Raw genomic sequence first — 23,530 nt, 5'->3', positions numbered from 1 at the left:
TTAATTTACAAAAATGAGTTCAAATATCTGTTCTTTAGTACCCATAAAAATGCTCTACTTAGCTGGGGTCTAGAAGGCGCTGTGTAAATTGTTCTGGTTTATTTATTTATACTTGTGTATTCACTCTACACTCCAAGATTTTTCATAATATTGTGAAACATGCTGCTATAAATTACCTGTCAGTGCTCAGTAACGTCTGAATTTACTGAATTAAGTAAAATCACTATTCATAAGAGGAGACAATGGCATTATTCCAGTCCTACAATTTCACTGTCACCACTCGTCAATCGGCGCCTTATATGGTTTTGATTTTGACGTACGTCATTTTACCGCATGAATATAGAGATATTCGGACACAAAGGTCACTACGATTATTTTAATCGAGACATTTATCTCGATCTTTATTGTTTTCGAGTTCCGCAATCCGAATGAGACGTCTTAATCGGTTATCCATTTTGGATGTCATAATATTTTATCTGTGATCTACAATGCTGATTTTCTGAATGTAAACCCAACATTATTATGATTTTTGATGATATCCGTGATTCAGCTTGGTGTATGATATGTAATTTATAACTTTATTATCTACGTGAAAAGTTCCATGCTATCTATAGTAGCTCCAGTATATTACAACTGGAAGTTCTTTTATAAAGTGGGTTAATAATTTTAATTTGTGGAGTCAGAGTATTAGAGTAGTATTCGTAGCTAGATTGTTATTATTATTGTAATTTGTATAGTTGCTGTTTTCTAAACTACTACAATTTTAGTTTTTATTTATAGTAATATAGTTAGTACAGTTGTTAAACTTTATTGAAAATAACATATGTTAACCGTCGATATCAGTGATTACCATATCTATTTTCATTATTGGTTATCTAGCTTAGAAAGATCAATGAACGGAGAAATTCAGATAAGGCTATACTGATATGATATTTCTCCTATTATGATACGGTATATTTACATTTGATATATAGTATATTCAATTACATATATAAGTGCAATATTACAGAAATACATATTATTGTAAGAGATAGTACTGTGTAGATTCCCCAAAAGGAGGTACATGCCTTCTATTAGCACCTAAACAAGCAGTTTGGTATAGAATTCGCGATTTAGTGACCGATGTATTAAATATTTTTTATTTGTAAACCTACCGGAAGAAAGTTAATACAAAATTTGAAATGAAGCTTACCATTATATATTACATTAGTGAAGCAGCACGTAAATCGATTAAGGCGTTACTGAATTTCGCGCGAATGAACGCACTGATAAACTGACAATAATTCTAAAAGTTATTATTTTGTGTTTCTTACTTTAATAAAGACTCATAATAGTAGTTTTTCTCATATAACTTTCATGTACAGAAAGCAATGCGTTCTATTTTTATAACGTGTACACTTATTTTATTGACTTTAAATTATCAGAGCATAATAATAATTTTAAATATAATAAAGTGATAATAATGTAATATAAATATTATTGTAAGATTTGGAAGATATTATTGGAAGGCAGGGCATGTTTGAAACTATTATAATCTTAAGACCATTATGTACACATGTTCCAGTAAATAAATTGAATTGAATTGAATTGAATAGTTAACAAGAGGTTTATTTTGTATCATTAATTATTGTCATTTAATTCTCACTTTTAAACTTTGCTTTCGCGCATATTTGATTGGTTCAAATATGTTTATTTCACTTCGACTATGTATATTTGATCTTCTCGACTTAATATGACACGACTGTGTAAACATTTACTTTCGCTGTTAATTTTATGAGTGACGATTGATTACATTTATGAGTGAAATTACACTGTAAGAGCTTACCCGTTCTCAGTGTAGCCATTAAACACTGTTTTGGTTTTTCAGTGGTTGTAGATTCAACCCGTGGAGAAAAAACATTCGCGTATTTTGATGAGGTTCCTCACTCACTCACTAAAAACTCCAACGTAACCCAATGAATCGCCTAATACCGGAGTCACAGAAGTAGAGTAGTAATGTTTTAGATATACAAACGGCTAATAACGTTGAATTCGTCTTCTTATTTGTAGGTAGTATGTTAGTACACAGTTTAAAAAAATTCTAAAGTTTCTTTATTTTAAAGGTTAATATAATATTCCAGACACATAGGCTATACATTCAACCTATACAAGATTAGGACTAATCCCAATATTTGTACGGTCTAGTACAAATATGGTAAATGCCAATGTAAGACTATTTGTTTATTACCTTCTCACAACTAAATGAATTTTAATTAAATCTGACGTTAAGAGAGTGGGATGATGCCATTTCATTTCGATGAACAGAGGATACCTTTCGTCTCCAAAGAAACCAAGTCTTAGGCAACAACCAGTGCTTTATAAATTTGTCGCGCCCAAAAGTGACTCCTATATAAAGATAAATGTCGCAGCTGAAACAATTAAAAATATAGCTGCCATTCTCGTGTATTATAATTCTTAAATGTCAATTTAAATCGCTTCATAACCATTGCGGAGGTTTCATGTAAATAATTCATGAGGCAAATAATTCGAAATCGCAACAATATATATCTCATATCATCATCTGCTTCTTCCTTATCTCATTTATTTGGGGTCGGCGTAAATTGTTTTTCTCTTCCATTCATCTCTGTTCGCAGTCATATCGTTATTCACTCCCTTTCTCACCGTGTACTGTGTGATAGATGATAATCTATCACACAGTCCATCTCTTTTTCGGTCTTCCTCTATGGTAGAGGAAGACCGTAGAGGAATAAACATCCCCATACATATGTAACACCGTCCTTAGGATATGATCTTCATTCCTACGCATTACATGACCATACCACGATAGAATATATACCTCATATATAAATAGAAAATACGTTGCATCCACCACCGCATTTAATCGAAGCTGAATAATTCAAATTTGATACAATACGTCGGCCGAATCGATATTCATATCGATAACACCTACAAGTACTCGTACAAATGTTTATGAACTCACTTCGAGTCTAATGTCTGACAGAATGCGTGGGAAGTCACAATCGATATTAGATAATCGTATTAGACTAACATTTGTAAACCTAATACCGTCGGCTTTATTTTATATTGCAGTGTTACATAACTAACGGGTGGGTTACTACTTTTTAATTGTACATTTTACGGTCTTGTGACTGGTTATCGTATAATCTGGTATTTAAAAAGATCAGTATTTTATAAATAGCTGTAATGTAACGAAAATCTCGTGAAATGCCTTACGTAACCATGCAGTAGTGAGATTTTAGCTCCATATTTATTGTATTCAGTATCATGAGTCACTCGTTATTATGTCAAGTTAAAGTACTAAAAAGAAAACATTTGTCAATGAATCAAATAATTATGTCCAATTTTATTGATTAGCTGCACCGCGACTTTGTCCGCGTGGAATTTAACTTTATCTTTCTAAAAGAAAATATTTTTCCTAAAATAAAAGTAGCCTAAGTTACTCATTACATCACCTGCCAAAAAAAGTCCCGTCAAAATCGGTTTAGATATTTCAGAGATTAGCCGAAACAAACAGACAGACAAAAATAGTAAAAAATGTTATTTTGGTGTATATACCGTATTTTTATTCATATGCATGTAATAAAAAACGATTATTTCAATATTAGAAACAGTCACCCTAATTTTATTTATATGTATAGAGGTATAAATTTAAACACCGTAAAAATATTGTTTTTGAAGAACCAAGAAGGTACACTTACAAATCAATACACTTTTGTACATAATATGATCATGTAAATCCTGAATAATTATTCATGTGCCCAAGTACGATATTTTACTACATATATAACCCAGACAGTTAATGTTGTATAATATTTGATATGATAAATTGTATTTTTTCTTTATTTGCACATAACTTCCAAAACATAACTATTTATCATAAAAAATAATTATATATCATCTGGCTTGTCAAGTTGTAATAAAACAAATAGAATTATCTAAAATGCTTGAACACTTTTTTCAAATAAAATGATTTACAGCAAAATTTAGGTCGCCTGATCTGCAGTAATGTCTTTAGTTTTAAATGGTGGCACAGGAAACAGTGTCTCTGAGCATACAGTCATAATTTATACGGCCAGTGTTTTGGTTGTCTACCATACCGCTGTTGTTGGAAAACAGCCATCGAAAGTGGAAACATTAATTTTGTTTACACCCGCGAGATTTAATTGCCACTTCATTGATAAAATTAATACGAATCCAATGATGCAACTCGATTTATGTTTATTGACAAGTCACGTAGAAAGTGATAGTTTTAGGACGTAGTTTTATTATTTTATGTCATATTTATCTTCCGCGTTGCTAATGTCTTATTAGATAATTTATTTTTTATAGTCGTCTAAAATCACTTAATTTAGTCTTTTCTGTGTATATTTCATGATATCTTTATTATCTTCGTCTCTATTGGTCATATATGAAAGCTAAGGGAAGTAGAACGGAGTATTACATTATTTACATTTGATTTATGTAGGTTGCTCTGTAATGTGATTATAGATACTATATACATAATAATGTTCAAAAGAAAAGACTAATACTTTATAGGTTGAATTTAAAAATATATGTCTTTATTTCTTACCTGATGGTAAATAACAATCTATATTTGTAGGTACGTGAACAGCACCTCGGAAATCATGTGATGTCCATCAAAGCTCCTATGCGTTTTCGTTCTTGAAGACTATTATGCCTCTTTTCCGGCTGAGGCACCCACGCACATGACTGTGCAAAGTCTGCTCTAATTATTTTGATATAATATGTACTATAGTAGTAGATCACAGCGGCGGCAAATTAGACCTGGTACAATAGTTATGTCTATACAATAAATTAATTTTGTATGTGGCCAGGTTTGTTTCATAACGTCGAGTAACGTGATGCTGTCAAGAACCCTCTAATTATTAAAATAGAAAATTGGGTCTTGTACGAATCGTAATAATGATAGTATTCAAATTTTTTTCTCGACCTATTGTTACAATATGAGCCATTTTAGAAAGGTCTTCCACGCCCCCATAACTTCTTACTTAAACAACTACGTGTCAAACATTCGAAATGTCAAGATGTGCTGGTCTGATCGGCGAAATCGCCCTTTCGTCACGCAATGCGTGATGTATTGCAATTAAATTATTATACTACTTTGAAATAATATGAACACTCTTGGAAATCAAACACTTTTAATTGTAGGTCATACGTTTATCTTCCTTGTTTCATGCTTACATCTATTATGTGCATGTATAATAATACTTACTATTCTATTCTATTTGTTAATAATTCTGCAGCAGACGTGGTGTAATCTACTATCTAAATATATATAAATTAAAGGTGACTGAACGCACAGCCCAAACCACTGGACGGATCGGGCTGAAATTTAGCATGCAGCAGCATTTAGCACCCCAAGGGGATAAAATAGGGGATGAAAGTTTGTATGAAACTTCGTAAATTTTAAACCGTTCGGGCCGAGACTTTGCATGCATAAAGCCACTATGACATAGGCTAAGAAAGGATTTTGATAAATTCCACCCCTAAAGGGATAAATTAACGCGAGCGAAGCCGCGAGCAAAAGCTAGTATAGTATATACTTACATTCCAGTAATGTGATACGCATTGCATAAAATAAAATAAAAACAGGATCGTCTATGAACAGTTTTATTTGTACCGTTCACTTCCAATAGCCAATGAATTTAGAATGACAAAATAAATACTGTCATATTAAATTACTTCCACATTATCATTCTTACACATAATTCTATTTTTGCTAAACTTATTAGAATTACATTTTACATAACAAAACCATACACTCATCGAATTGTCTAAAATGTCTCACACACAATTACTGTGCAACCGACAAAATGATTGTAAATCAATCAATCCGGCATCAACAATAGATTCGCCTGGTCATAAATAACGAATAATGCCTTGCTTTCTACAACATGGGACTTACCATCCATCATTAAGGTTGTATTACATTAATATTCGTGGACCAAAGCCTCTTGCTTCACTTTCACTGATAAGTTCGGGCCCAATTATGCAATTTGTTGGTACACAAACTCAAGTCAGGGATTCGTGTCTTCAATGATTGATCGTTTGTCTGTCTTAGAACCGAACTATTCTAATACGATGTCAAATCAAAAGCAGTGGGCGTAGTTTAAAAGACAGACAATGTGAAGTCTAGAACTATATAGAACGTATAACTAAGATTTCTCTGAAGGATGGATTAGACACAGTGATAGCGTATCAAAATATCTCGCACTTTCTTAAGATTAATAATAGAATTTGATTGACATATGCAGGGAAGATAATTAAATCAGTTGAATCCATAGCTTACATAGAACTAGGTCGATTAAATTACACGTACTTTTTGTGATGGAAATTATTATTTATTATTATATTATTAGAATTAGTGGTACAGTGCCTTTTATATTAGCTAGAGAAAACATTATTAATATTAACAATAACACTAAGCAATTCACGCAGTGCCATCTGGTCCCAAACTGATCAGAGCTTGTACCATGACTACTAAACACTTTTTGATAAATACTTTTATATAAATAGTTAAATACATACATGATAGGAAACACCCAAACGGATACAAACACAACGGATAAAATCATCAATGCAAATGTTTATATCGTGCTTGAAATCGAAGCCGCGACCATCAGAAGTAGAGCGGTGTGTTATCACCGAGGAAGTATAAAATATTAACTTTCTTAATTTATAGTGTTATAAATGTAACAATGAAATGTAGACTAGTTGACAGACCAATCTGCATTCAATTTCTGACTTAATCGTGATTCACTCGACCCAGAGTCGACGAGGATGAAAGTAAAGGTAGGCGCCCGAGTTTTGTTAATGGCGTCGTTGTGTGGTCCACTAATTAGGTACTTCATATGTACATGTACGCCGTGTCACGGAGATCCGATCGATTTGGGCATAGGTTGGCCGCACATCGTGAGATCACAATCACCTGAAACCAATTAAGGAATTGTCGAAAACACGCGCTGTGATTTACTGGGTGCAACCGCGGGGTTATTGCAATTAGCAGTCGCGGCGTTTTGCAAATATTTTTTGTGACGATCCATCAAGTGACTACAAAATAATGTTACGACATTATTATCTGGTAATTTACAATTAATTACAATACTCTTTGTTTTTTATTCATGGATATAACTTTTTCGTTATATTATTATATTTTTGTAGAACAGTCATAAATTAACATGTAAAGCAAAAACTTTGTACCGCTTTTTACGAAAATTGCGCGGCCGTAGGAATATGAAATTTCGCACAAATAGTATAAACTATAGTTTATATAGAGGAAGAGTACATACAGAATGCTAATATTTCATAAAAAATGCATTTAATCAATTAAAAAAAAACATTACACACACTAGCATGTGTTTGACACACACTTATATATATTCTATTATTTATTGTTAGTCTTTGGTCATATTGATAATACCATAGATTAATATTGTTTGCCTGTAATATTATTTATCTATAGTCTTATTGAATGTTAAATTAATTTCGACCACTAGGCGACCTGTGGTAGTCATATATTTGATAATTATACCTACTACGATAATATATATATTTGATGGATGTATTTGCATGTTTTTTCCACTCCTGATAACTAAAGATTGCTGCTGCTCTAATGCTCTTATCATTTATTCATCTTTATAATATTAGTATAGAATTAGTATAGAGTAGTACGTGTTATCTTGTCTATGATAATGGAGGAAATAAATGCTGATTCCGCGTATGCTATTATTATAGCAACCCTGGAGAGATATTGGTGTAAATATGTAGATGAAATAAATTTATCTATTTAACTTCAATACACAAAAATAATCTACATATATGGCTATCTATATATATGACTTAACACCTTGCGGCATTGTCTACCAGACAACGATGAGTGGTGCAGAGAAAGATTGTTGGCGGTGCATTAATATAAACGTGTCATTTTTATGTTATGTAATAATGAAGATGAGAGATTTCAATATAGTTTAGGGGTTGCCCTAACTGGACACATTGTCACAAATGGTGCTAGTTGATCAAATTTCTAATATTAAATTAACTCACACACTACTCTTTTTTCTCTAGTCGCAATTTTGTATAACTGGCATAGATACATCCGTACTTACTTTATTTTTATGGTGAAGTAGCAGACGTCAAGTAATTTTGTATATTAACAATTAATGTTGGAAAAAGAAAGGTATGTTTTTATATGTTTGGAATAGACTAGACTCAATTTAAATATATATTAAATATATAATAGAACAAAAGGCATTTTTTATTGTGTCTTTTATAGATTTACTTGGCCAATTTTAAACATTATTTTACCTATGGATATATAATAACAATATACTCTTCTATCAGCGGTATAATATTATAGTACCTACATATAATAATGCAAATATCTGTTGTTCATAATAATAATAATAATTAATTAACTTCAAACTTAGAACTAGACAGACATACACATAAATGGAACAACCACAACTTATAATTTGCTGCGATCGGTGTGCTATAACAAATGTCCATTGTCAATATCGATAGATAACAATGATCGATATTCGCGATTAATCGATACTACAATACTGACAAGTATTAAAATCGAACCAGTGTGATTTCTCTCACCATTAAATTACCAATCTCTGTATCTTATCGGGTCTCCGAGTAAAAGTAACTGACAATTAATTAAAAACAATAAGAATGAGATACTGGCGTCGAACCCGTAACCCCGCGGTTGGCATTTCACGCACTGAGCGTGCGCAGGCTTATCGTCGCGTGGATATCGAACATGAGAATGGGACTCCGCTGATCCGCCAATTAAAGTGATACTGAAACATCGTGAAACCACGAATGGTCACCACATTTCTAGGTTAATGATTACTATTGTTCAAAGTTTTTTACTCTGTATTTGTTTGCACCAATTATTACCCACCCAATACGACCGACGACGAAAACAGTGGCATATACGTTTGTGTTGTCTGGAAGGAGCGAACACTGGACTTATCCATAGAATACACTATGGATAAGTCCAGTGTTCGCTCGAATTGTCTCTAAATTATTTAATTACTGTGTTATCTGTACAATAATGAATATTTAGTTTTTTTTTAACTAAATATTCATTTAAAACTAAATATTCATTCAATTAATAATCCCCAGTCTTTTTAAGCATACTATAAACAATTTTTACTGTTTTTTACACGAATGTGAAGCGACTATGCAAAAATTCTGCTTGCAAATGGGTTTTGCTTTCGATGAAAATAAAATATACGTAAAATCCATTCCATATTCTACCATTATATGAATATACCTTTTAAATACAAAATCGGTAGTTAATTGAAAGTTATAAGTAATACTCAACGTAATTATCATAAAATCATATTTTGCACTCACAAGTAGTGGGACTACTTGTGAGTGCAAAATATGATTTTATGATCATTATTTATTTTTTTAAATTCAATTATGAGGAATACTAAAAAAATAAATAAATAAAAGAATGTAGATCTCATATTTTGTGCATCTCATACTTGCACTGTTATTTAGCTGTTTATTTGAAATTATTGTATTAAATTATATATAATTTTCAAAAGTAATCTATTTAATCTATATAATTTTACTTATGTATTATGGAATGATTAATTCAAATATTATTAACTGATTTCTCTAGTAATGTATTATATTATTTAAATTTCTACAAAATTTTACAAATTTTAGTAGATACTATCTTGAGTTCAGCTCAAGATAGTATCTATTAGAACTACTACTAGAACAACATTCGAGTATATAATAATATCAGAAAAAGAATAAGTGTTCGAAATACGACAAACACTACAAGCAACGGATGATAAATTACAAAGACTATGCAACCTACACAAAATACACTCGTTTATACAAAACAACCCTTAGAGTCTTATCAAAAGATTCATTTTTCCATAAATGATGTTAAACACTATTTTTCATAGGGCTGTGTTTGCGCCCACAAGGTAGACAATCGTAAATAATTTAAAGCACTGGTATGGAAAATAGCTCAACAAGTGACATGTAACTGATTCACATTTCGATTGTTTCAAGTGTATAGTATATATACTTACGTTCCTTACATAACGATTTGAGAAAAATAGTACATAATTATAAACATGATATCCGCTAAGTTCCTCTGCGAATAGTAATCACATCGCGATTGCTTTTTTAATAAAACATGCAACAATGACATAAATACGAATCGAAAGAAACTTTACCAAAATGACGAAATTATAAAAAAAGAAGTATAACAAAAATAAAATACTAATCTCTCCAAATAACAATCGGTATTTCTAAGATATGTTTTGGTTTAATACTGATTTATCTGACTGTGCAACGTACATACAGTTAATAGATAGTAGTTACTTAAACTTAAACTCAAACTGAAATCTATTGGTACTGTTACTAAGATCTTACTTGAAAGGCTGGTCTCCGGTAAATTTCCAATAGAGTCGATCCTAAAATTAATATGAATTCATTATAGAATAACAGTATATTGCTATCTCAAGCAATATACAATAAAAGTAGTTCGTTTGTTTGTATACCGCATCAGAATTATTTATCTGCTCATACTACTTTTGTAATCTATTCAGTGCCAATGCAAAATACTTCGTAGACATTTTAAGATCAACCTAATTTCAGATAGAGTGGCGAGGACAACTTTCACAAAACTAAACGTTCTCAGAAAAATCGCAACGCATAAATTTCAGGCCAACTATGCGTCTAAATGTCACGGACTGGACGCAAAAAAATGGGACCAAGAAACAGACAAAACGCCATAACGAATATCCACAGAACAATATAAAAGAAATAAATCTTTTGTGTTGCGATATAAAGTTCTTGTTACTTCACAGATAAACGTTAATCATGGAACAGCATAAATTACATATTCACATGCCAGGAATATCAGTGAAATTAAATTTCGCAATATGACCATACCAAATGGAGTCAGATCGACCGAACAAAATGTGACTACGATACTATGAGCCCATTAAATGGAAATACGTACTGTTTTATTATTTAAAGATGCCATTTTAAGTAGGCGAGTCAGGCTTATACAATAACAATATAATAACTTAACTACTTGGCTTATTTTCGAATGCTTTTATGGGATAAGAATTCATTCTCAATTATTGCTCGATTCGTCGAAATTCGTTGGCATCCGCTTAATTAATCAGAATACTCGCTAGTTGTTTTTTATACTCATTTGTCGGAACTTATCCAACATGGACTCTCATGTGTGTTCGCTTTGTAAGTGGCATCAACCTGCAAATCTGTATACATCATACTCATGTGATCAGTTACGCCTTAATTTCTGTGAAGGCATGTTTTGCATTAATTAACGCGAATTATTTATTTATCTTATTATTTTTATGAATCTCCAACAACATTAATTGTTATTGTAGAAATGGAGACGATGATTTTTCAATTAAAAGATTTCTGAGTGTTTCAATATTCATTTTTCTCATTTGAACTCTGTCCTATTTTTGCGTTTCGCTATTGGACATATATAAATCTATTTTTAAGGAGATTATTTATAAAAACTGTGCATATGGTTGGTTTTATTTACTTTGCTTTTATTTATTTATTCTGCTGTTTGACAATTTTATTTGTTTTTTCTATTATCATATTTGTATGACTATTGCAGATATTATTATATGGAACCATAGATTATTTATAGTTTAATTGATGAAATTTGTAATTAACTTTAGATGTATGCTTTTTTTTCCATACAGACGAATTCAGTTCTTATATAAACTAGAGCATAATGTCATCAACATGAATAGGTGCAAGTTAATTAAACTGGATAATTAATTATTTTGACCATACGAAATCAACATTAATCGATTTGGATCTTTGGTATATGGATTTTTGTGTTGTGTAATATTGCAAAAATTATTGAATATAAAAATGTACCCCTTTATTAAATCAATTTTAAAAGAGCGATTTGCGCTTCACTACTTTATCCAATCTTATTCTAAGATGTATATTGTTACTTTTTGACACAAAAAGAAATGGACTGCTTCCACTAAAAGGTACAATGATAGATCATATTCTAGATAAACATATAGAAGGCTTTTTACACATATACCCTACATACTCATGCGGCTATAAGTCGTCTACTTGGGAGCCTCCGCCTGCCTTAGTTCAGCCGCCACGAAGATTGATTTCGAAGTTAAGGTGATATAGGCAGTGAAATTACAGGATAACAGACGTGACATCTCAGTCCTCAGGAATGGCATATGAGAATGTGATATCCATAGTTCATGTACATAGACGACTGGTACCACTTTTTTATGGATGATAATGGAGTGGTGCACCCGCCTGCGCTAACTATACATTAGTAGTAGTTAGTAGTTTATTGCTAGTTCATTGCTAGCAATAAGATCATTAGTCCACATTACTAACAATCCCCTATTTCCCTCTGGTACCACTAACCAAGGTAGGTAGGTAATCAACTTGTTTACCATTCACGTAACATAAAAAAATAAATGACTACCATGAAAACTTCAGATTGGGATTAAATAGAAACAATATTTGATCCAAATCTACCATTAAAGCCAATATCTACTTGTCTACGTAACACTGTATTAACTTTCCTTTCGCCTACAATAGGGCATTGGTTTGATTGTTTTATTATTACTGTACTAAACTTGTTGGGTAACATAATATTGAAATTAAATTAATTCACTTTTTGTTGCAGGTATGGGTGCCATTACTTTGATTTGCGAGGTAATTTCATCAACTTTGGATCGATTTGCCTCTCCGTTCGCGGTCAGGTATGATTTTAGACTAATTTCGATGAGTTCAGAAAATCAATATAGCCTTTGGGCTATAATTAAATATCCTGAATGATTTAGCCGTTTCGCTTATTAATTTTAATAATGTACTGTGATATACAAATACATACTCATATACGGTACTTTAATATATATATAATGACGTTCAAATTGTTTTTGATTTGTACATATTTAATCTGAATCTGTGATATTGATTAATTATTTTGTTTGTATATATAATAACAAAGTAGAGCAAATAATGTAGCACATACAAAAGTTTTACTGAAAAGGAGTATAGATTTATTTATCTATGTACATCAGATATTATCCTCACGTATATATTGTATCCGATCTAATTTGTTTAATTTATTAATTTCAGATGATATCTACAGATAGGTATACATATATATAGGTACAGCTGTAGATATCATCTGAAATTAGTAATATTATTATAATATTGCGTATTTTATTTCTCAACTAACTTATTAGCTGCGACGTCGTCCGCGTAGACTTTAAATTCTTTTTTTACTAATATAAGTATAATGTCTAAAATATAAGTAGCCTACGTTATAAAATTAAGGATCTACGAGTGAAAATTCCATTAAAATCGGTCCAGTAAATTCATTTGTTCATTCATTCATTTATTTATGGATGTAAATATCAGAAATTACAAACCGAGCTGTTTCTCAAAAATAAACATTTCGAAATTGTTGATATATTCCGTGTCACATTTTCTCCGTTTCTGCAATATTAATTACTACTTCTCTCAGGACTTATTAGTCCTAGCCTAAAGTTATGTAGTTCACATACAGCCTTCCTTGATAAATGGGCAATCCAAAACTAAAAGTATTTTGCAATCCGAACCAGTAGTTCCGGAGATTACGGCATTCAAGCTCACACATTATTTTCCACAATAGTTTTACACATTAATATAGATTTTAGCTAATTTGTAGTCATTAAAGTCTATCAAAACCACCCGATATTTACAATTTTCCATAGATAGGTTAAAGCATAACCTCTTCATAAATTCAAGCTGGTAAAACGCTCGCGTCGACGGAGCGATGATAAAGTCAGTCAATACGTTTAAAATTTTAAATTCTCCTCAAATTGCCTGGTGGGCAATTGAGAATTCGTCAAACAATGAAGTCGTTTATTCGATTTATTTCTCGATACTCGCCTCGTGTTCCGTTCACAATTTATGTCGTGTGCGTAAATAACCGTTTGTCGAACTGTATATTGGAATGATATAAATGAAACATCTTATACTGAAATAAATGTCAGACGTAGGTACTATTTATGTATAGAAGAACATCGTTGCCTAGTGGTTTACTACCTTAAATTACAATCAAAATGTCGCAAGTTCAAATCTGCCGTAATATGCTGTCAATTTAAGACTCAGATATGAAACTAAAAATTAATCCTAGATATGACGGTAGAAACTTAATAAAATAAATATCCGAAATGCAGGTTCTAGGTTTATTTTGGCGTATCAGTTATTTAGCGCTGTAACTCGGTGTCAAGGTAGTTCGATATTTTGCAAGTTTGATGCCAAAAAAATAGTATAAGTACTAAATAGTGGTAAAAATAAGTACTTATCTATTTAAGAATTGTCAGTTCTTTTATTATCACCTAAAGATAAAACTAATCTCATCAGTAATTACATACGTCATTTATAATGATATCATAATCGATAAAGCCAGAGGAATCTTTTGTAAAAGATTGTAAAGTTGAATTGCAATCTGTAATGCAATTATTTATTAGTTTATATCATTTTTATTTTGCATTCCATTATATTTTTTCAGAGAGGATATTGTAAAAAACTCCTTAAGTTTACTGCAAGAATGACTGAAGTACCAGTACCAAACTTTATAATAGTACTAGTCGCCCGCCCTGGCTTCGTACCAGTATACAAGTGTTATACATATAAATCTTCCTCTTGAATCACTCAATCTAGTGCTAAGAACTTTATTAAAATCCATTGCTTAGTTTAAAAGAAATAAGCAAACAAACTGCAGAAGCGACTTCGTTGTACTATGTAAAGATACTGAAAAAATAAATGCATTCCACAACATAATTTAATAAAAGAAATAAAACTATATTCCTTACAAGAATAACAAACATCGAATAAAATATTGTTTTAGATTTCCGTGGGTTTTATTTCTTTAGCATTGTCGCGACGATTTGACCATTATTTATTGGACCATAAAGACAACACATTTATTTTAGTTTTCTGGTTCTGAATAAAATTGTCTGATGATATCGTGTGAGGTGTTATAACGACACATATTACGGGATCGTATTATTATTGTAGAAATCAGTCCAATTAATTGATAAACTTCAAACAGAGTAATCTGCGTGAGTACGTGTATCTTAACTATTTCTAACGCGATGCAGCTTGCTATTATAAAATGTGATTCTGTTTGAAGATAACCCAAACACACGACAGTGAAATAATAGGGTACGAAAACGTGGTAATTTGGTCATTAGAAGTGGTAACGTATGAGAGGTACGAGGGGGGTCACAATGGATTATGTAATGTCAACGATGCAACGACAAATATCACAGTATGAAATGATCTGTTGGCCGGCTTGTTTGTGATTCCAATTACATAAAGAAATTCAATAATTTAAAATTTTATTTGGAATTACATTTACGTCAAATATGTGGGCCAGTAAAAACGAATCTAAATTCTTATCTACACTCTATTCATAGACCACACGTACATAATCTGACTTCCGTGTTTCTTAACGAAGTCAATAACTACGTACTATCAATTAGAGTATGTTTTCAGCCGATGTTGCACACTCAGAATTCATTAGTCGTATTATCATAAGATAACCTTATCGTAATTTCTGTAAATTATTGGCTCTTTCATTTATTTTTAAATGTTTTGACTCTACAGTTGAACTTTTTATATGTTGAATAATGTTCTTTATTTCATAATATGAAAAATGTAAGTTTAACAATAAGATCGATTTTCTTTTTTAAGATTCTTCAGTGGTGAAAATATCATTATCGAACTAAACAAATACAACATACGAGATATAAATTATGTACAATAATTTTGATACATTGTTACTCCTATTTCCCTTGTATTATCTATATTATTAATAATATAAATACATGTATCTTACCGATACCTTTTTATAATTTAATGACAGAACGGACCTTAATGTAATTTGGTCTCAAAATATAGGCATTGTACCAAGACAACGGAAATTTGACAAAAAAATACAGACAAAGTCACCAATAACAAATATTTTTGTATACATTCTATTAATGCGATATTTACCGTGGGCCTTATTGGTAAGGCCCAAGACTGAATAGTACTGATAGTGTAAAGATTATACTTCTATCATTGCAATTATCGGACAGGTGCTGCGTGTAAATTTATTTTATTGTTATTTTATATGGCATCATATTTAATGCTTAATGGATGAACATTATCAACTTCAATTAATGGATACCCGATGTGTAATTTAATTAAATACAAGATTCAAAACTGATATTATAGCTATTGTCATAAAAAAACTACCTACATTTATTCTCTACATTTATTCTTAGTTCTCGAATCCTTTGTAAATAGTAGTAATATGTTTTTTGACTAGACTTTGTAAGAAGTTGTCTATTGGGTACCTATATATGTCTTACCTGCTTTGAGCCTCCAACCAGTTGAGTTTATATGGGAAATTTTAAAATCGGTTATATATTTTTTAATATTGTCAATTACATACAAACAAACCATTTTCTCTTATATTATACTTCATGCTGCTTCTTAACATATCGATAGGATGACTTAAAACATTTCACATTATTTTACGAACTTGTAACGTATCAAAGTGAACCTTGTTTATGGCTCTGTTAGTGCCGGGTTCGATTCCCGAGTCGTGTCGTCGTCGAGCGATAGTCGCACGCCAATAAATCGCCGTCGACACCTACCACAATGCAAGGAGAAAGTCTTTAAAGGAAATATGGTCCGACCGTACAATTGGAGTCACAAAAAATTTAATTTCCAGCGGGTTATTGATACTGGAAAGTACTTTTCAATATATTGATCAAGATAATACTATTCAAGAGCTCCCGATATTTCGACGCGATCACGGGTCGACTTAAGATGGTGGTGGATGTTAAACAATTATGAGCAGAATTTTTAATAGTACTAAAATGTATTAAATAAACCAATAAAAAAACTTGACATGCACTGCTTATGGAAAACCCATCACGCATACCCTCTCACTTCAGTGGTGACTGCCGGACTCCTACCGTGCAAAATCACTACGGCTTCATCGCCCTGTAATGCCAGGGTCACGAGGCAATAAAGCATTCTATTGCGACCCCAGTTGACTACTCGGCCGAAAGGACCCTTTTCAGTGCGTCGGGTTTCTCGAGAATAAAACTACTCTTATACTTCCAGCTTCTTTCTAGCACTACTAGACCTGTCTAGTACTAGTCTAGTAGTGCTAGATTGTAGCGGTCCATCCCGTATTAGAATACGGGTACAATCTGGTACCTAATATTTTGAAGATTAACTTATTTAGCCTCCGTATCCTCTACTCAAACTGCTATATTTATGCTATACTTTATACCATACTGCAAAGCTGATAGATACTATGTAAGTACAGGGAGTATATTTTTATTGTTTAAGTTCCATTTTATTACTTTATTACTAGTATGATATATTTGATAAATTTTAATGGCCACTAAGCTGTTAATGACTCATCTAATTAATCAATGTTAAACTTCATTATACTATCAATAAAACAGTAAATTGCTTTTACTGTGGCTTCTAAGATATACGACTATAGTAATTCCGAGTTATCGAAGGATAACTTTATCGAGGGTGAAACTAGTGCTTTCTGATTTCTACTTGTCATGTTATGTCAATTGTACATAGGTAACCTCACTGAATTTGTTCAACATTCTGGTAGACAACATATGAATGTATAATTAGTTATACAGCGATTGAATTTTATATATACCCTTTTCTAAAATAAATTTATTTATTTTTAATTCATAATTACATTTTTGTTCTAAATCTTAAAATATGTATATAAAATAAGACAGAGCACATCGCCGTCGTGATAAAATTACGCATCCCTAGTGTAGCAATACTAACTTAGGAAGTTTAGAAGTAATACCAAATTAGGAAGAATGCACCAATATTATATATTTGTGGTGTGACAAGAGTGATTTTTAGTAAGCAAAAAATAACATAAAGAAAGAAAAGTGGCAAATTAACTAAAAGCTATATGTTTATCGAATAGATTTTTCTTCTAAGACTGAAATATTGGGGACGGCAAAAATATGAAGAAAAACTAGCAACACCGACCGCCACTATCAAACATCTGAGCCAGTCACTTATTCCTATTAATTCTTATTCATGGCGTGCCTCGTTTAAGGTTATGTTCTATTTCACACGTAATTTTACTAAAAACTTTATAGTCTAAATTAATGCAGAATATGAACCTTATACACTCGATTTTATGATATTGTTTTTATTAATTATAATTCCGCTCTAACCTCATAAAACTCATTTACACAACTAATAATTACATCTAGATACTGTTAGAGATATACAGAATATTTTAAGTTTACTCTATTTAAATACAATCCAAAGGTTTCATTCTGTTAATGGAACATATTTTATAGTGATGCCGCCAACTTTGACTGTATAGAATTAGTTCTACTTCGAGTACTGGTGTATTTTTTATGAAGAGTTGTGTATTCCTTGAGAAATTATTGATTAGCTATACAAAGTCTCATCCCTTATTTCAACAACAAGTTTTATTACTACGACTTAAAGAAACACTATATCCTTTACCACAGTTAAATTTATCTCTAACGTTAATCAAAATTGGCGTGTTTGTGTATTGATTGACAGATTTACTTTCATATTATAATAATAGTATGGATTAATACAGTATTAAAGGAATGGAAACTTACATAAATCGAACCAAGAATCTAATCCAAAGCTCGAGTGATAAAATCGGAACACAAACTATAATGATATGAAATAGTTCGCAAAGGTTGAATGCTGAGCGTTCTTTGAACGAAAGTGCCGCCTGGCGCTTTTAAAGATTTCGTTTCTTAATAAGACAGGTGGAAGGATGCCTAAAAGAACCTTTAATCTGTCTTTTAATCAGATATGAATGGAATTAATCAGTTTAATAAAAACTATCATAATTAATACCTTATGTAATATAATTAAAAACTTACAAATTTGGAAAATCCTCTCTAAACCTTCAATTTAGTACCTACACTAGATCCAAAAATGTAGAATATTAAGTTAATATTGTATTGATATTAAGCCTGCGATATATTTCAATAGTATGTTATTTTATATAAACAAAATAACAATTTAAAAAAAGTGTTACAATAAGTACCTAGTTAGCAGTTTAGCGATAAGGAATGTAAACTCCGAAACCCCACTGCACCGATTGGAAAGATTCTTAAATAGTTAGACGGTACATTATTCCTGAGTGCTATATTATGTTAATATATATATATATATAATTTACAAAGCTATGAATATCTATTAGTAATAATCACAAACTCATCCAGATTTTATTAACATTACCGAGGTGGCTCCTATTTTTATTAGTCGGTTGTAATCCTTTCTCCACTTATAAATCTTTTCACAACCTAAACCGTTTCATCCACATCAAATTGTAATTTAATTTAATAATACTAACATAATAAGACCACCTACATGTTAGAATTCTGTTTATTTTTAAAATGTATTAAGGGTTCATTTAGGATCAGTTCAATGAAGTTTAATTTATAGTTAATAGTACCTACAGTTTTTAGTAAATTTGTTCTAGTTCTTTAAAGATAAATAATGAACATGCCATCACGACTATTATCCCAAATAGGGTAGTCAGGTAGTCAGGTAGAGGGATGTCAATTGCCAACTTCACAGAGAACACAGCACTTGTCATTCCCACACTTCGCTGGGTATATTTGAATCCAACGTGGCATGGAGAGAGCCCATCGCCGTCTATAGGATTCAATTTTGGCATTCGTTTAATTCACCGGAGAGTCAGTTAGAAATATAAATTGACACTCCGTTTTTTATTGTAGCCCAGATTTGATTTTACGTCATTTAGGTTGTAGGTATATAGGAGTAGGAAACGATATGTAGTAATAACTATTAGAAAAATGGAATTATAAAATTACTAAATTAATGTCGTAAATTAAATTGACTATCATACGTTACATTCTATTTGTAAATGCTAATGTATTGAGAATATTAATTAATTATACAATTGGAAAATCGTAAATGGAAATATAATGATGGTTGAATACACTTTACGAATGCATTGTTTAACATTCATGAAGTGCATGTCAAAATATTTAATGCAACAGATTCTATTTGTGGAATCATAGTGTTGCACTGTTAACCCGACGATTATTCAAATCAGTCACTGTTCATACCGTTATTCGTCGGTAGTTAGGTACTCGCCTATTAGTCCGCTCCAGGATGTGACACACTTTCGTCAAATAAACGGTGCTTTCTATCTGGTATTGTGTCGCAAGATATTTTTTAACCTGTTAAAAGTAATAGCTACCGAATGTTGTTTCAATGTAGTTCTACAAATCCTGCTTGAAACATCGATAGAATCACCTTATTTACTTAACCTTACTGAATACCAATTATTTGTAACTTTTATCGTTAGTATTTGTATGCAATTTTTATATAATATATGTGGTGTTTCGTCGTTTCTCATTTAGACATCCCTTGAGTCCAAATAGTATCATTCATCTTTTGGTAGAAATTTACTACATAAGTTTTATACATCCAAATGACTAGTAAGTCTTATCTTACTGGAAGTTGTCGCACCACTTCCAGTAAGACAAGACTTATAACAAAAACATACAGAAAATGGTCACCATTCTTTTCATCAAACTTATACATCTAAATTGTAATAAGCATACAGTATGCATACAGTTGTTTAAGAAGACAAAAAACTAATAAATACCAATATCAAATTCCAATAGGTATTCTCTCAAGAATAGTTAAACAAGGTTATTATTTACGCGTTCACTTTAATTCAGGGAGCCGTAAAAGGCGTGAATAATTGCCGATGTGACAGAAAAAGCGGTCGGATTCCGCGGCTTTAGTCGGCTTGATGGGAGAACGTCTTCCTTTTTTGCCCTGATAAAAAAATTGTAAAAATGTGGCTACATGCGTTCGCGGGGTTGTTGCTGCGGGGTTGAAAGCTGGCTGGAGCGATTCGAATCGAGTCGCTCGAGACTCGTGTTCCGTCAGTCTGCCGGAGCCCCGTGCGTGCGCCGGTCGTTATAGTGGGGCGTCAGTCGCGCGTTGCGACGTCTTATTCGTTATTCGCGGTTTTTCGACCAACGCGCACGTGTCGTCGTCCATGCTATTTACGTTCATACACCTGTGACCACCAACGTGATGTGAAAGACCAGTATTGGTTGATGAACTATATTACTTGACAGTGTTGTAGACGTGCTTAGTGGTACTGTGCTTGTGCATTTTTGGAGTTTCAATAACTCTTGTGCTTAGGTGCTTGTTTCGGCGACACCCAAGTCCAAATTTACAGTTGGATGAACGCCAACATTTCTGGTGCTAAGGTGAGCGAAATCCTCAAATAATTTGATAGTAGCAAATATTTTTGCACGGCCAAAACCTATAATATCAGCAATTTGTTTATCAGCGTCAATAGGTACTAACTTATCTACAAATGTTCCGCTTGTCATGTTCTACTCCTATGTACGACTTATAGAATAGTGTATAGGGTAACAATTACGTTGACCAAAATAATTTCAATACTGCAAAATCAGCTAATTTTGCAGAGTTCAGACTCTAGTAAACGAATCCTTGTCTATACTATATTACATTTCTTGATACCATCGCGTAAATGAATTACATATTGTTGGTTATGAGAATTTTTATTGCGATCATAATTGTTTTTCAAATGTTTCCAAGGTTCACATCCGATAACAGTATTACAATACAGATACACACGCAATCATTCAACGGTTTATTAATAGGTGCCAACCGGCACGACTGTTACGCCTATTATCCATAATTGTATTGTTTTTAGACAAAATGAATGGTAGTGAAACAGACAAATACATATTGTAATAACAGTTGTAAATATGACACGAATGTTCATTGCCGTGAAAGGAGGTCTTACATTGAAGAAATTTCTCACGAGATTGAATTAGTTCATTATATATCGTGTTAACAAAACTGAGTTTCGTGTATTGTTTACAAGATGCTTATGTGACCTTGCCATGTATCAAAAATATTTGTCTTTATACGAATAAAGTTATCTTTAATGTTGATAAGAATTTTACATCTTATTGTTCTAAAAATTAGTTCAGTAACATCTACTTTCTACGTTTCCGGATAGTGAATTTAATATTCTTTTATGAACATCGACTCAAAAATTCCACACTATTCCACATTACACATTCCACACTATCAGTTTTAATTATCTATTTGATTATAACACGGTGACATAAAATATTACTTCTTTATCACCATTGTTGTCTATTATTATTCATATTCTATGTATTTTATTATCATCTGTTTTTAGACTCAACCTAATTTAAATAGGACTATTTTATTAAGTCTTTAAGTATTGTTTAACTGTTTTTTACTGTTTCAAGTTTTTGTTTACCATTCTTAATACAAGTAATAGCAATTTTATGAAAAGTACGCATAAAATTGCTATTACTTGTCATCAGAATTACCGAAACTAATATTTTGTATATATGTTTCACAATAACTATTTATGCTTACATCCTTCCTGTTACTAAACACATATGTCTTTTATGTTTGCAAATCCCTTGACTGATAAATATTAATGCTGAATTACTACTACATGTATGATCGTCAAAAACACCATGACGAAATGAAAACATAACAATAAATCATTTGTACTTTGTCAAGGTTATATATAACGTGTTATTATCTCAGTATATATTATCTTTTTACAAGGGCATAATTATGGTGTCTTATCTGTCATCCTGCAATTGACAAGAACATATTGTTCTATTATATTATAAACAATACCAATACGTTTAATTTCGTTCATTTAGATCTTGAATATATATGTTCGATAATATCGATTTTTATGTAAATAAATTTTCATGTCTAAAGAATTGCAGTAAACTCTAAGGTAAATCTAATTAAGTAAGTATGCTTTATAATTTAATTTGAAGATGCCGAATTTGGTGAAGTTAAGATTATTGCATTAATCACACGAGGTGATATGCCGATAGGAATAAATTCTTTGAAATAGTTAAAAAGAACAAGTGGGTAATAATTAATGTTTTCCTCAAACAAAATATGTATGCTTTCTTCATAATTATAATTTTATATTAACAGTCGAACGTCATTCAACAACCTAACCATTAGTCAACCTAAAATCAACAGCAGCTACATGAAATTAAGAAGTACTGAATATAAAAATTTGCCTGCTGAATACTTCCCAAAAGACTTGCATGTATTGTGCAAAAAGAATATTAAGTGTTTTCTTCAAGATTGCCTAATACAATAGAGGCTACGAAATAAAACCAGAATTATTAAAATTCTCCAGTATAGAGTAATCGTGAGAACAGTACAGGCTTTAAAATAATTACATATCTTCTCAAAGTATTAAATTTTGTTACAATAACCAAAATGTGATGCAAAGGAACGCGAAAGAATTTTTAGCAATTCTTGGAAATATCACACACAG

At 31.6% G+C, this 23,530-nt stretch overlaps 1 protein-coding gene across 4 annotated transcripts in view; it reads left to right on the top strand.

Moving 5' to 3' along the window:
- The window catches only part of LOC131845111 (rho GTPase-activating protein 23), a 282,188-nt gene that overhangs the window by 77,244 nt on the left and 181,414 nt on the right, over positions 1-23,530 (top strand). For 2 of the 4 annotated variants that reach the window (XM_059194149.1, XM_059194148.1), the window contains exon 1: positions 21,096-21,413. The exons of the other annotated variants lie outside the window; for them this stretch is intronic. In XM_059194149.1, coding sequence (XP_059050132.1) covers positions 21,387-21,413 — 27 coding nt within the window. In that variant the 5' untranslated portion in view covers positions 21,096-21,386. Of the gene's footprint in view, positions 1-21,095; positions 21,414-23,530 lie in introns of those variants that run through there. 4 annotated transcript variants of the gene reach the window in all.

The sequence above is a fragment of the Achroia grisella genome, unplaced genomic scaffold, assembly GCF_030625045.1.
Source record: "Achroia grisella isolate CSIRO2021 unplaced genomic scaffold, CSIRO_AGI_Agris_v1 utg452, whole genome shotgun sequence".
Classification (NCBI taxonomy): domain Eukaryota; kingdom Metazoa; phylum Arthropoda; class Insecta; order Lepidoptera; family Pyralidae; genus Achroia; species Achroia grisella.
This window is presented reverse-complemented; position numbering and strand designations above follow the sequence as displayed.